Source organism: Podarcis gaigeae (genome assembly GCF_964106915.1).
Source record: "Podarcis gaigeae genome assembly, chromosome: 17".
Taxonomy (NCBI): domain Eukaryota; kingdom Metazoa; phylum Chordata; class Lepidosauria; order Squamata; family Lacertidae; genus Podarcis; species Podarcis gaigeae.
Genome location: NC_139694.1, coordinates 34,190,967 through 34,203,549, shown reverse-complemented (window position 1 = coordinate 34,203,549; position 12,583 = coordinate 34,190,967). Strand labels below are relative to the sequence as shown.

Sequence of the window (12,583 nt, the reverse complement as noted above, 5' to 3'; positions counted from 1 at the left end):
AATCATAGAATCATAGAGTTGGAAGAGACCACAAGGGCCATCGAGTCCAACCCCCTGCCAAGCAGGAAACACCATCAGAGCACTCCTGACATATGGTTGTCAAGCCTCTGCTTAAAGACCTCCAAAGAAGGAGGCTCCACCACACTCCTTGGCAGCAAATTCCACTGTCGAACAGCTCTTACTGTCAGGAAGTTCTTCCTAATGTTCAGGTGGAATCTTCTTTCTTGTAGTTTGGATCCATTGCTCCGTGTCCGCTTCTCTGGAGCAGCAGAAAACAACCTTTCTCCCTCCTCTATGTGACATCCTTTTATATATTTGAACATGGCTATCATATCACCCCTTAACCTCCTCTTCTCCAGGCTAAACATGCCCAGCTCCCTTAGCCGTTCCTCATAAGGCATCGTTTCCAGGCCTTTGACCATTTTGGTTGCCCTCCTCTGGACATGTTCCAGTTTGTCAGTGTCCTTCTTGAACTGTGGTGCCCAGAACTGGACACAGTGGTGCCCAGAACTGGACACAGAAGGGGTTCTGTGCAAGGGAACGTTTCGCATCTGCAAACCAGCTTGAATTCATGGGAAGCAATGATGACTTCAGGTGATTGACTTGTGAGCAACTGATGCCCACCTCTGATACTTGCCTCAACCACATCCCTACCTGCTTGTGCACTGTCTCACCAGAGTGTTACATGTTCTGGCTATCTCCCACTTGGACTACTGCAATGTACTCTGCTTGGGTCTACCTTTGAAGGCGACTCAGAAACTACAATTAATCCGGATTGTGACTGCTAGACTGGTGAGTGGGAGCAGCCTCTGGGACCATATAACACTGGTCCAGAAAGGCCCACACTGGCTCCCAGTAAGTTTTCGACCACAATTCAAACAATTGGTGTTGACTTTAAAAGTCCTAAATGGCCTTGGCTCTGTATACCTGAAAGAGCGTCTCCACCGCCATCATTCAGCCCGGACACTGAGGTCCAGCTCCGAGGGCCTTCTGGCGGTTCCCTTGTTCCGAGAAGTTACAGGGAACCAGGCAGAGGGCCTTCTCATCCCTGCAGAATGCTGTCTCATGAGCTGTCAAGGAGATAAATAACTATACAACTTTTAGAAGACATCTGCAGACAGCCCTGTACTGGGAAGTCTTTAATGTTTGATGTTTTACTGTGGTTTTATAATTTATAATTGGAAACTGCCCAAAGAGCCTAGCGCTGCCTGATGAGATCACAGAGCAGAGTCAGGTGAAGCCTAATGTGTGTGTGTGTGTGTGTGTGTGTGTGTGTGTGTGTGTGTAGGTCTAAACTGAAAACTCATGGCCAGCCTTGAAACTCAGCAAGTATGAGGAGATAACTGTTATGTTAACAGGCCATTGTTTCTTAGCCCTTCCAGGCTCTCTCCCCGCCCCCCTCAGAGTTTATTCCCCACACTCCTTATGTCCCCCTATTGTTAATGGGGCTTTGCAGTTAGTCCAGCCTCCTGCTCATTACACCTCAGTCACAGCCACCTTCAGTGCTCTCCTTGGAGGCCAGACTGTCTGGACGATGCTGCAATCTCACCTTGGGCTTGCATCCGGGTCCGCACCAGAGCTAGCGGGTAGCTGGCGATCTGGCCACAGGTGCTGGAGACAGTGCCACAGCCCAAGAGCACCAGAACGCCCGGGTCAGCTGTGTCCTTGCTGTACTTCTGCAGCCAGGTGTTCTTCAGCGTCTGCCACAAAAGGAAGGGGAGAGGAGGAGTTGGTAACTTGGGAATCTGGCGCAGGTGCATCCCAGGGCCTAACACAGATGGGGAGGCAGTGGCTTTCATGCCAAGCCTTGGAATCTGGCGAGATTGCTGTTTAGCCACACAGCATGGGAGAGAAAGGGTTCCTGCAAGGGTGGTGGCAGTGTCTTTCAAAAGGGCTTTAAGGAGAAAAGGCTTCCAGGTCAGTATCCTTCCTCACAGAGGACTAGCAGAATGCTGTGTTACTTTTATGGTTGTTAGCTGCTCTGAGCCTGGCTTCGGCTGGGGAGGGCGTGATATAAATTTTTTATTATTATTATTATTATGTGATGTTGAAGTTCCCTTGCTGTTCGTGCCAACCCCATGCCCAGTCACTCACCTCGTAAACTGCCAGGTCAATGCCAGCGTAGGGAATGATGCCCAGCATGTTTGGCAGGTAGCCCTTGTAAAAGGCACGGATCCCTTCCTTCCGCAGGACCTGCCTGGCACAGTCCGCCACCCCTGAGTACTGACCCGTCTTGCGGAGGGTCAGCCGTGTTTTTAGAACCTGGAGAGAGAGGGGGAGTCAGATGAACTAAGGCATGAATATCCCTCCTTTATTCGTCATCCCCTCATATTAAGCAACAGCACCCAGTCTGAAATCATGATAGCCATGTTTCTCTAGATGGCACAGGGAAAGAGACCAGTACATCTGAAACGAAACTTGGTGAAATAAAATCCCACCATACTGAAAAGAAATGATCAGGACCTTCCTGTCCCTTAAATACAAAAGTTTCTTCTGCCAAATGTCTTCATGGTAAAGGTAAAGGGACCCCTGACCATTAGGTCCAGTCGTGGCCGACTCTGGGGTTGTGGCGCTCATCTCACTTTATTGGCCGAGGGAGCCGGCGTACAGCTTCCAGGTCATGTGGCCAGCATGACTAAGCCTCTTCTAGTGAAACAGAGCAGCGCATGGAAACATTGTTTACCTTCCCGCCTATTTATCTACTTGCACTTTGACGTGCTTTCGAACTGCTAGGTTGGCAGGAGCAGGGACCGAGCAACAGGAGCTCACCCCTTCACGGGGATTCGAACCGCCGACTTTCTGATTGGCAAGTCCTAGGCTCTGTGGTTTAACCCACAGCGGTACCTGCATCCCAATGTCTTCATAGTATCTGTCCACAAATTAGTAGGAGCAACTGGGGAGAAATTGCACTGCAGAGGGGATACTTCTCCTAGGCCTGTATTAGTTAGCAGTACAGTGGAACATCGGTTCTCGAACAACTCCATTGACGAAAGTTTCAGAACCCAAACGCCGAAAACCTGGAAGTAAATGCTTCCATTTTCGAACGCACCTCAGAAGTCGAGTGGCTTCCTCTGTGTGTTTTTCAATTTTCTCAGTTGAATTTGCTGACAGCCCTTTGCTCCTCAGTTTTCGAACATTTCAGAAGTTGAACGGTCTTCCAGAATGGATTACGTTCAAAAATCGAGGTTCCACTGTAGTGCTAGGTTCTCACATTCATTTGGGTGGATATCATGGATGAAGTCAGCAACAGAATGAGAATTTGCCCCTTAAGCTCTACTACCAAAGAAAACTTACCTCCATGGGGTAGATTATGGTCTGTGCTGTGGCACCAGCCAGGGAGCCAGCAATAAATCTCTCCTGCACCCTCAGTGTTTCCTGCTGCCCACGAATTGCCCGCTTGATCTGCAATGATAAGCAATGGATTGCGAGCCACAGATAGATTTGGTGAACTCCCCCCTTAGGCACTTTGGGCTGAGTGAAGGCGATGCAGCTGAGTAAAAGAAGCGTGATCCTTTTAGGACCAGTTCTTGCAATAAAGACATGCCCAAGGTGGAGTTCCATGCACTTAGGTATGGGAAATACTGTGCTGCATGAAGTCATTGTAAATGAAGGACTTTTAAAAAAGGAATAAAAATGCTGTGCACACATGCACAGGGACAACATGCAAAGCTGCAGCCCCGTCCCCAGGCCGTACCTGTTCGTAGGCCATGAACTTGATGGCAGACTCAGGTGCGATCTTGAGCACATTGATCCCGTTGCCTCGCCACAGGGAGCGGATGCCTCCTTCGCGTATCATGCCTCGCAATCCGCCCAAAACGTTCATACTGTTGTTCTTGGAGGCGTGAACCTACAAGCAAGATGGAAGCACAATGTCAGGGCCTGGGCAAGGAAAAAAGAGCTCTCCTTCTTCTTGACAGCATAAGTAACAATGGCCATTTTTCAGGGGTTGGGGCATCAATGAAAAGCCAGTGGTGTTGCGGGAGCTGCATCCCAGTATCCTTTGCAGCATTCCAAAAAGGCCCCTCAAATTTCACAATGGAGTCCACTGGGAAGGCACAGGAGGCAAGATTGCTAAATGTGCAAGATTTAAAGGCTCTGAGAAGGTGTTGCTGCTATTTTCTGGGAGAAAGGAGGAGGGATGCAGACGGAAGTCAAGGTTGGCGTTTAGCCTATGGAAAAATTAGGAACACGAGGAGAAGACTCTGATACAGCCATGTTATTCTTCATTGTTGTTGATGCAACTCTTTGATTGCACACAGTGTCCTCTATGGTGTGCAGTGGTTAGAGTGTCAGACTAGGACCTGGGAGAGCTTGGAAAAAAGCTTGGGATATGAGTGCAATACCTAAATAAATGAAATCTGTTTCCCTAAATGTTAAGGTTTGCCGAGGGGAGCAGATAAGGTTTAACACTAGTCAGAAAGTAAGCCACCTTCTGCGAAGAAATAAGCTCTGTAGGTCTTGCATGCATCTCTCCACTTCCCCCAACATCCAGTCTCTCCTCCCATTTGCTATCTTCAAATGCTGTGGGCGAAGAGATTGGTCTTTTTCAACAATTCCCAAGGCCAGTCTTTCAAAACATACTTCAAACACTGGTCAGGGTATTTCAAAATGTGTTTTAGCCATGCCATAGGGAGTTGTGGTCTTTGCTTGGAGTTTAATGTCAAGGGCAGAAGCTAAGAGGCACAATAAGTTTTGAATTCACATGCCGACTTTTCAACAAATGGCCAGCTCTGCTGTAGTTGAGCCTGCAGATAACAGCATCGCTTGCACTCATCAGAATGCTGTCTTTGGACTTGGTGGAATTCCAAGACCAGTAAACCCAATATGAAGGCTGATTCTACACAGCCGTTTCCCCTGCCATATTTCAGGAATCGGGGAGGCACCGTATTTTTCGCTCTATTAGACGCACCAGACCACAGGACGCACCTCCCGCAAAAGCCAGGGATAGCCGTGCGAAGGCTCTGCAGGGCAGCGGGATGAAGGCTCCCCGCTGCCCTGCGGAGGCTTCGTGCCGCTAAGGCAGAAGCTAGAAGAGCGAGAGGGTGCACTGTACAGGGCTCCCTCTAGCTGTTCTGGCTTCTGGGGTAGCCCATGAAGCCTCCGCAGGGCAGCGGGGAGCCTTCATCCCACTACCCTGCGGAGGCTTCGCGGGCTACCCCAGATCTGCTTGCAGCCTGCCTGCTACTCCCAGGGCTGGAGGGGGAAGCCTGGGTCCCCCCCCCAGACCCAAAGAGCAGCTTAGGAGCGTGCCACACTCCGGCAATTTAGCTCCAGGGACCACACATTTGCTCCATAAGACACACAGACATTTCCCCTTACAGTGGTGCCTCGCAAGACGAAATTAATTCGTTCTGTGAGTCTCTTCATCTTGCGTTTTTTTCGTCTTGCGAAGCACGGCTATTAGCGGCTTAGCGGATTAGCGCTATTAGTGGCTATTAGCGGCTTAGAAAAAGGAAAAAAAACTCGCAAGCACTCGCAAGACGTTTTGTCTTGCGAAGCAAGCCCATAGGGAAATTCGTCTTGCGAAGCACCTCAAAAAACAGAAAACTCTTTCGTCTAGCGAGTTTTTCATCTTGCGAGGCATTCGTCTTGCGGGGCACCACTGTAGTTTTTAAGAGGGGAAAAGTGTGTCTTATGGAGCGAAAAATACAGTAAATGAAAGACCCCTGAACCTGTTGGCTCCTGCTTGTATGGGGCAGCCCTTTTTCTCCTTTTACAGTCTTCATGTGTAACATACTATGTAAAAAAAAACCTGGTCATAACATCCTGAGCATGGCATTCTGGGACAAAACAGAGGCCCATTTGAGTTTGTCATTGCCCCACACCACATGAACTGATGCCACCATTCCAGGTCCCAATGCAGAATGAAATACTGTTTCCCCTCCCTCCATAATTCTTAGCAGCTCCTTGCCTGCATGAAGACTTTCAGTCGGTCCAATGGGGCAGTTCCAGTCCTGGAGACAGCACCAGCCATGGCTCCAGCAATGAGCTGCTTCCACCACATCCCTGTCTTCTTCTCCTTCTCGGAAAACTCATCTGGGACGGTGAGGCACTCGCCAATGTCAAGGACCTGCAGAGGAATGCAGTCAGAACAGGAAAAAGCTAAAGAAAAGACAAGCAGCTCTGCCCACATTTGACTGAGAAGCACCTGTTATTAAGGAGACAACCTCCAGGGTGGAATCTAGACACATATAAAAAAAAGTTGTGAAAATGTTTTGTTTTTTTAAAAAACGCTTTGAAAAACATACTGAATTTGCCATAGCTCACCATCACCATCTAGTGTCTCATTTGTGTAATGCACTTTGCAACACACTTAAAACGTTTTATTTGCAGCTGTATAGCTGAGTCCCAGGTCTGGATTTGCGAATATTCTAAATGCTCCAAAAATGTCAATTTCCATCACATTTTAGATTCAAAATTTCAAACTGGAATTTTGTTGAATGGGTGTTTTCTATTGAGCATTGAAATCAGAGTACTTCTCAAGTATTCGTTGGACTTTCTTGCTTATTTTGACTCAGGAAAATGTAATATATGCCATCTCATAACCTCTCAACTTTCAAATACTACATGGTGTGAGCTAGCAAATGCTATCGCATATCAGTCGTGCAGTAAGAGTGAAACCTGCTCCAAGCTTCCAGCATTCTAGCCAGTGAACACAAAGACACTGGGAATGACTGAGATGCTCCTGAGACTTTGTTTTCTTAAAATCATTTAATTAAATCAAATCACTTTGAAGCTGCAGTCCTACAAATCAATGGAGTAAGCAGAGGAGGGCTTGTTCTGAGCAAATATGGATAGGATTGAATTGCAAACATATTCAACCTTATATTTAGGCTTTTTCTCATTTGGATTGACTTATAATGCTCTCCTATTCCATGCAGCTGGGGTTTCCCTGCCTCCCTGCCTCCCTTCCAAGAATTCTGCCAATGGACCTGCCACAGCCCATGCCATAGCAGGGAGTGTAAATCACAGTAGATCACAGAAGCCTTTGCTACACCAACCAGCTAATGACCTGCAGCAGATCCTGTTCAAGGGCAGCAGGAGTTTAATACTGAAAACATTCCTGCGCTCAAGGACTCACATGATTTAATAAGACTAAGCAGAAGATCAGACACATGCAAAAAAAGATCAGTTTGCAGAGAGCTTATTGTAGCGGCAAAAGGCATGGCCGATATTAATGTCATCAGAGCACCAACGTCCTTGGGTCTCCTCACTTTGGGAAATATTCTCTGGGCTGTTTTGGCTAGAGAGAACCCAGACCTTCACTATGCTTGTATTAACACACACCAGCAGTTATAGCTTCCTTTACATACATTCTCCCTCTTCTCAGGATGATAGGTTTAAATAGATATGAAGTGATTATTATAGAAGAGATGTGGGGTAAACAAGTCTGTGCAATATCAGCAGAAGCAACACAACACACACACATACACAACGTTCTCAAAAGGAAAGAGCAGTGCCGGATTTACGTATAAGCTAAACAAGCTATAGCTTAGGGCCTCACTCTCTTGGGGACCCCCAAAAAATTTAAAGGGGAAAAAAACCTGGATGTACATTTCCAAAATATAAGATAAAAAAGAAATAAAATAAAACCTGTATTTTGTGTTGTGTAGGCTCCTAAAAGGGACGCAGGTGGCGCTGTGGGTAAAAGCCTCAGCGCCTAGGACTTGCCGATCGAAAGGTCGGCGGTTCGAATCCCTGCGGCGGGGTGCGCTCCCGCTGCTCGGTCCCAGCGCCTGCCAACCTAGCAGTTCGAAAGCACTCCCGGGTGCAAGTAGATAAATAGGGACCGCTTACCAGCGGGAAGGTAAACGGCGTTTCCGTGTGCGGCTCTGGCTCGCCAGAGCAGCGATGTCATGCTGGCCACGTGACCCGGAAGTGTCTCCGGACAGCGCTGGCCCCTGGCCTCTTGAGTGAGATGGGCGCACAACCCCAGAGTCTGTCAAGACTGGCCCGTACGGGCAGGGGTACATTTACCTTTACCTTTAGGCTCCTATTTGTTATGTGCAAATGGCTTTAGATGCCTATTAGGTCCATAAATTACCATATAGCATATATTCAACACAAAAATACAGCGACAATTTGTTGTTGGCAAAGGACAGCTGGACATATAAAGGGCCCCATTACCTTCAGTAGCTTAGGGCCTCATCAAACCTAAATCCGGCCCTGGGAAAGAGTGACACTTCTATAGTGACATGGCAAATTTGTGCAATTTTTTTATTATTATTAAAGAAATAATATTTCGCTGAGAGTGAAATAAGGCAAGCAAGGCCGTGGCTGGGTTATAGGACACAAGGAAATATTTTAGCTAGCGTTGTCTAGAGCGTTTGTCTAGGAACCAGGGAGAGCTAGGCTGAAATCTTCACACAACCACAAAGCTCACTGCATGACTGTAGGGTAGCTGGAACATCTCACCCTAACCTAACTCACAGAGTTGTGGGGATAAAGCGGATGTGGGGGAAAGAGGCATACATGCTGCTGTGAGCTCTCTGGAAGTGGGGTGCAGGGTAGGATAGGACACAGATTGAACACACAAATCCGTCCAAACTAATTGCAGGAAGGTTTTACACAGAGAAACCTGACAGCACTGTGCTTGTTGGGGACAGAAGAACGGAAGAGGTTCTGATGGGCAACAGCTCCCCCTGTGGTCTTTTCAGTGACAGTGGGGTTGAGACACACCCTCGAGTGTTACTCTTTCCTACAAAAGCAGCGCACCACAAGCCTCATTCTGCACTGAGCGACGGGTTCTGTGCAGCAGGGGTAGCGCAGGTGGTCGTCTCCCATCATCCTTGACCGCTGACCGTGTTGGCTGGGGCTGCAGGAGTGGGAGGCCAACACCACCCAGAGGTCACCATGCTACCTATCGCCACCACAAGCGTCTGCCCACAGCTGCCACAGGAAACAAGGCAACAACTGGTTTGGTCTTGAGCGACGCAATGGAAACTGAGTATACTGGCTTAGAGAGGTAAAGGGGGGCAGGAGGAAATAAGGAGCCTGGATCCAATAGAGTAGACCTGTTGAAATCAATGGATCCAATTTAGTCACACTCATTAATGCCAATGGGTCTACTCTGAGTAAAACATAGTGGAATGCCAGCCAGGGATTCTGGAGAGATGCCTTGGAACCTCAAGGCAGCCTGTGGGTTAGGAGGGGGAGAAAAGGAAGCTCCAGCCATGGAGACTTAGCCCTACCATCTCATGCTCCCCCAGGATGGACTCGAAGCCTTTGGGGCGCCTGTAGTCACTTTCCCACAGCTCAGCCAGGGACAGCAGCCTTGAATTCCCATGGATCCCCGAGGTGCTCTGGCCATCGGGGCCCTTCCTGACGGCAGACAGGTCTTCCATGCCGGGAATGCACAGAAAAGTGCTGGGCACTACAAGGAGGGCACACGATAAACCCTCCTGCAATCTCCTAATGGGATTGGAGGGATAATCAGGGGGAGGGGCTTGGGTGTGAGAGCCAATCCCATCGGCACCTGCGGATTACAGACACGCAGAGCAGGGAAGGGGGCTGGCCCTCAATGTCAAGAGGGGAGTCAGAAAGAAATGAAACTCGGGGGAAGGGTTGGCTCAGGGGTGCAACTTGAATTAAAAAAAATTTTGGAGGGGGAGGCCCAGGTAAGCTCCGCCTTGCATAATCAATCACAAGATATGGCTCTCACACACCATTTGAATGGCAATGCTCTCCAACTTTGGGAGGGTCAGCCCCCTCAAATATTTTAGGGGGGGTCTGAAGGGACCTTGTCCCCTAGGAGTTGGTTCCTGTGGGCTGACCCGAGATGTTTTGGGGCCCAAAGGCAGAAAGGCCCAACAGCACACACAGAGACCCCAGCCAGGTGCAGAATCATCCGGAAATATTCCGACATGCACCATATTGAAGTGAATGGAAGCTGCACAGGGCTGCTGTGCTCTTGCACAGTTCCCGCTCATCTAAAGGGACCATGGGCAAGAGATCTTCTTCCCAGATGGTGGCAGGACTGCCTGGGCTCTTGGCCTCTGGCCCATTCCACCCACAGGCTCCCCAGTCCTCTCTCAGTGGAGGACTCAACACCTGGAGTTCATCGGCTGCCATCTCTTATCTCTCGAAGTGCAGCAGGTGAGAAAGGGATGCTGGTGGAATGGTCAGATCTGAGTTCAACAGGGCATGTTGGAGAGCGAAGAGTTTAAGGTGAGGATTGTGCCTAGAGGGCCTTGAAAGTGACCAAGCTCCTTCTCCCCTGGCCTTCCAAGCTGACTCTATGGGCAAAGTCTGGCAAACAGCGATGGGAGAGACACACATTGTGTTTAAATATAAACTTTAATCTTCCCTGTTCCGATCGGCTGATGAGATTAGCGTGGCTGAAACAGGACAGTGAAGAAAGATCTGAACTATTCCCCTTCCTATTTCCTCCCGCCTCCTGTAGAGTTCAGGAAGGGTGGAAAGGGAGATGGGGGGACATCACAGGAAGCTTCCTTGCTGTTCCCTGGAAATCCTTGGCTCCTGGCTATGCTTCACGCTCCCTGCTTCCTTGAGGGGCAGGCGATTCTAGGAGCAGCCTTTTCCCAACGGCAACTTTCTTGTGGGGATGGTTTCCTACAGGTTTGCTGCATTTTAATGAGGTGTTTTTATTCACTGGTGCTGAGCGTGGAAAAGCACAAAGTACAAGACAGACAGTACAAGCCTGGTATTTGCTTCTGGCGGGGATGTCCCTTCCCCTAAAGTAACAGATTGATACTCTGGGAGTACTCCAGTACTTCAGGATTCTGATAGGTCAGCAGAGTCTCATGTAGCTTCTACAGCTAGGAGTGCTTATGCCTAGCTAGCTTAGAATGCTTTGCCAGCTATGGCCAGTCCTAGATCAGGATAGTCCAACCTCCCTTGACCATGCTCTGATGACCTCCCATATGGACTACGGTACTGTGCTGTGTGTAGGATTACCTCAAAGATGGTCTGGAGCAGAGGTCGTCAAACTAAGGTCTGCAGGCAGGATACGGCCCACTAGGCTCATTAATCCGCGAACCTTGCAAACCCTGCCACCCGCTCAGTCAGTCCCCGCACTAAACAGGCATGGCACAGAGGCCTTGCCACACAGAGACTGACTTCAGCGACGCAGCACGGCTTCTGATTGAAGAAGAAGAGTTTGGATTTGATATCCCGCCTTTCACTCCCTTTAAGGAGTCTCAAAGCGGCTCACATTCTCCTTTCCCTTCCTCCCTCACAACAAACACTCTGTGAGGTGAGTGGGGCTGAGAGACTTCAAAGAAGTGTGACTGGCCCAAGGTCACCCAGCAGCTGCATGTGGAGGAGCGGAGGCGCGAACCCGGTTCCCCAGATTACGAGACTACCACTCTTAACCACTACACCACACTGGCTCTCCAGTGGCTGCAGGAGGCAGCTGAGCAGGAGAAAGCAGCAGCGGTGCGGAGGCTGCCCAGGCCAGCGGCATCTGAGTGCCGCCCCTTCCTTCCCGCTAAGGTGGCCGAACGGGAAGGAAGTGGCAGCAGTATGGAGGCTGCCTTCGCCACCCAGGCCAGCGGCATGGGCTCTGTGCCCTGCTGAGACAGAGGACGCCGATGCTGCCGAAGACAAGGCAGTGGCAGCATGAATGGCATAGGCAGGGAGGGGGCCTTTCGGGAGGGGGGTGCTTTCGGGAGACGGTGGCTCCGGCCCCCCACAAGGTCTGAGGGACAGTAGACCGGCCCCTCCTGAAAAGGTTTGCTGACCCCTGGTCTGGAGGCTGTGGGTGGTGCAGAATGCCTGATGGGACCCTGCGCAATAGATCCTGAAAGTGCTGCACTGGCTGCCAGTGAACTACCAGTCCAAATTCACATAAAGCCCTAAATGGCTTGGGACCCAGTGCTTGGAACAGTCCTTTCCATTTATGGAATGCTTTCCCTAGGGAGGTGCATCTATCTCCCTCATTACTGGCTTTCAGGAGATATTTGAAAACATTCCTGCTGACTCCAGGCATTTGATGACTGAAAGGCACTGTTCCGGGCAACCCTGAACATACTAGTACTTCCACTACTACTACTACTACTAATTTATTATTTATACCCTGCCCATCTGGCTGGGTTTCCCCAGGCACAATGGGCGGCTCCTAACAGAATATTAAAAACACAATAAAACATCAGACATTAAAAACTTCCCTAAATAGGGTTGCCTTGAGATGTCTTCTAAAAGTCAGATAGTTGTTTATTTCCTTGACATCTGATGGGAGGGCATTCCACAGGGTGGGTGCCACTACCGAGAAGGCCCTCTGCCTGGTTCCCTGTAACTTGGCTTCTCGCAGTGAGGGAACCGCCAGAAGGCCCTCGGAGCTTTGAGAAGCTTTGAGAAGAAAGTGAGAGTTTCCAAGGCATGCTCTGGTTCATGGGGTCACGGAGAGTCAAACACAACTAAGACGATTAAACAAACAAACAAACAAACAAACAAACAAACAAACAAACAAACAAACAAACAATATCTATATCTATCTATCTATCTATCTATCTATCTATCTATCTATCTATCTATCTATCATCTATCTAATCTATCTATCATCTATCTATCTCCATTCTTGCAATCTCCATTCATATAACCCTATTTTTTCCATGTTGAGAAT

General features: G+C 49.1%; 2 protein-coding genes across 4 annotated transcripts in view; one reads left to right on the top strand and one right to left on the bottom strand.

The window, feature by feature from the left end:
* IL27RA (interleukin 27 receptor subunit alpha) overlaps positions 1-12,583 on the top strand; it is an 818,781-nt gene that overhangs the window by 277,912 nt on the left and 528,286 nt on the right. The window lies entirely within an intron of this gene.
* LOC310834863 (mitochondrial adenyl nucleotide antiporter SLC25A23-like) overlaps positions 1-12,583 on the bottom strand; it is a 50,050-nt gene that overhangs the window by 6,972 nt on the left and 30,495 nt on the right. For both annotated transcript variants that reach the window (XR_014559371.1, XM_083719328.1), the window contains exons 5-9: positions 5,912-6,070; positions 3,695-3,847; positions 3,295-3,402; positions 2,095-2,262; positions 1,550-1,700 (exon numbers count right to left, since the gene is read on the bottom strand). Coding sequence is in view for 1 of the 2 variants with exons in the window: in XM_083719328.1 (XP_083575454.1) it covers positions 1,550-1,700; positions 2,095-2,262; positions 3,295-3,402; positions 3,695-3,847; positions 5,912-6,070 (739 nt within the window). In the remaining variant the exon portion in view is untranslated. The remainder of the gene's footprint in view (positions 1-1,549; positions 1,701-2,094; positions 2,263-3,294; positions 3,403-3,694; positions 3,848-5,911; positions 6,071-12,583) is intronic.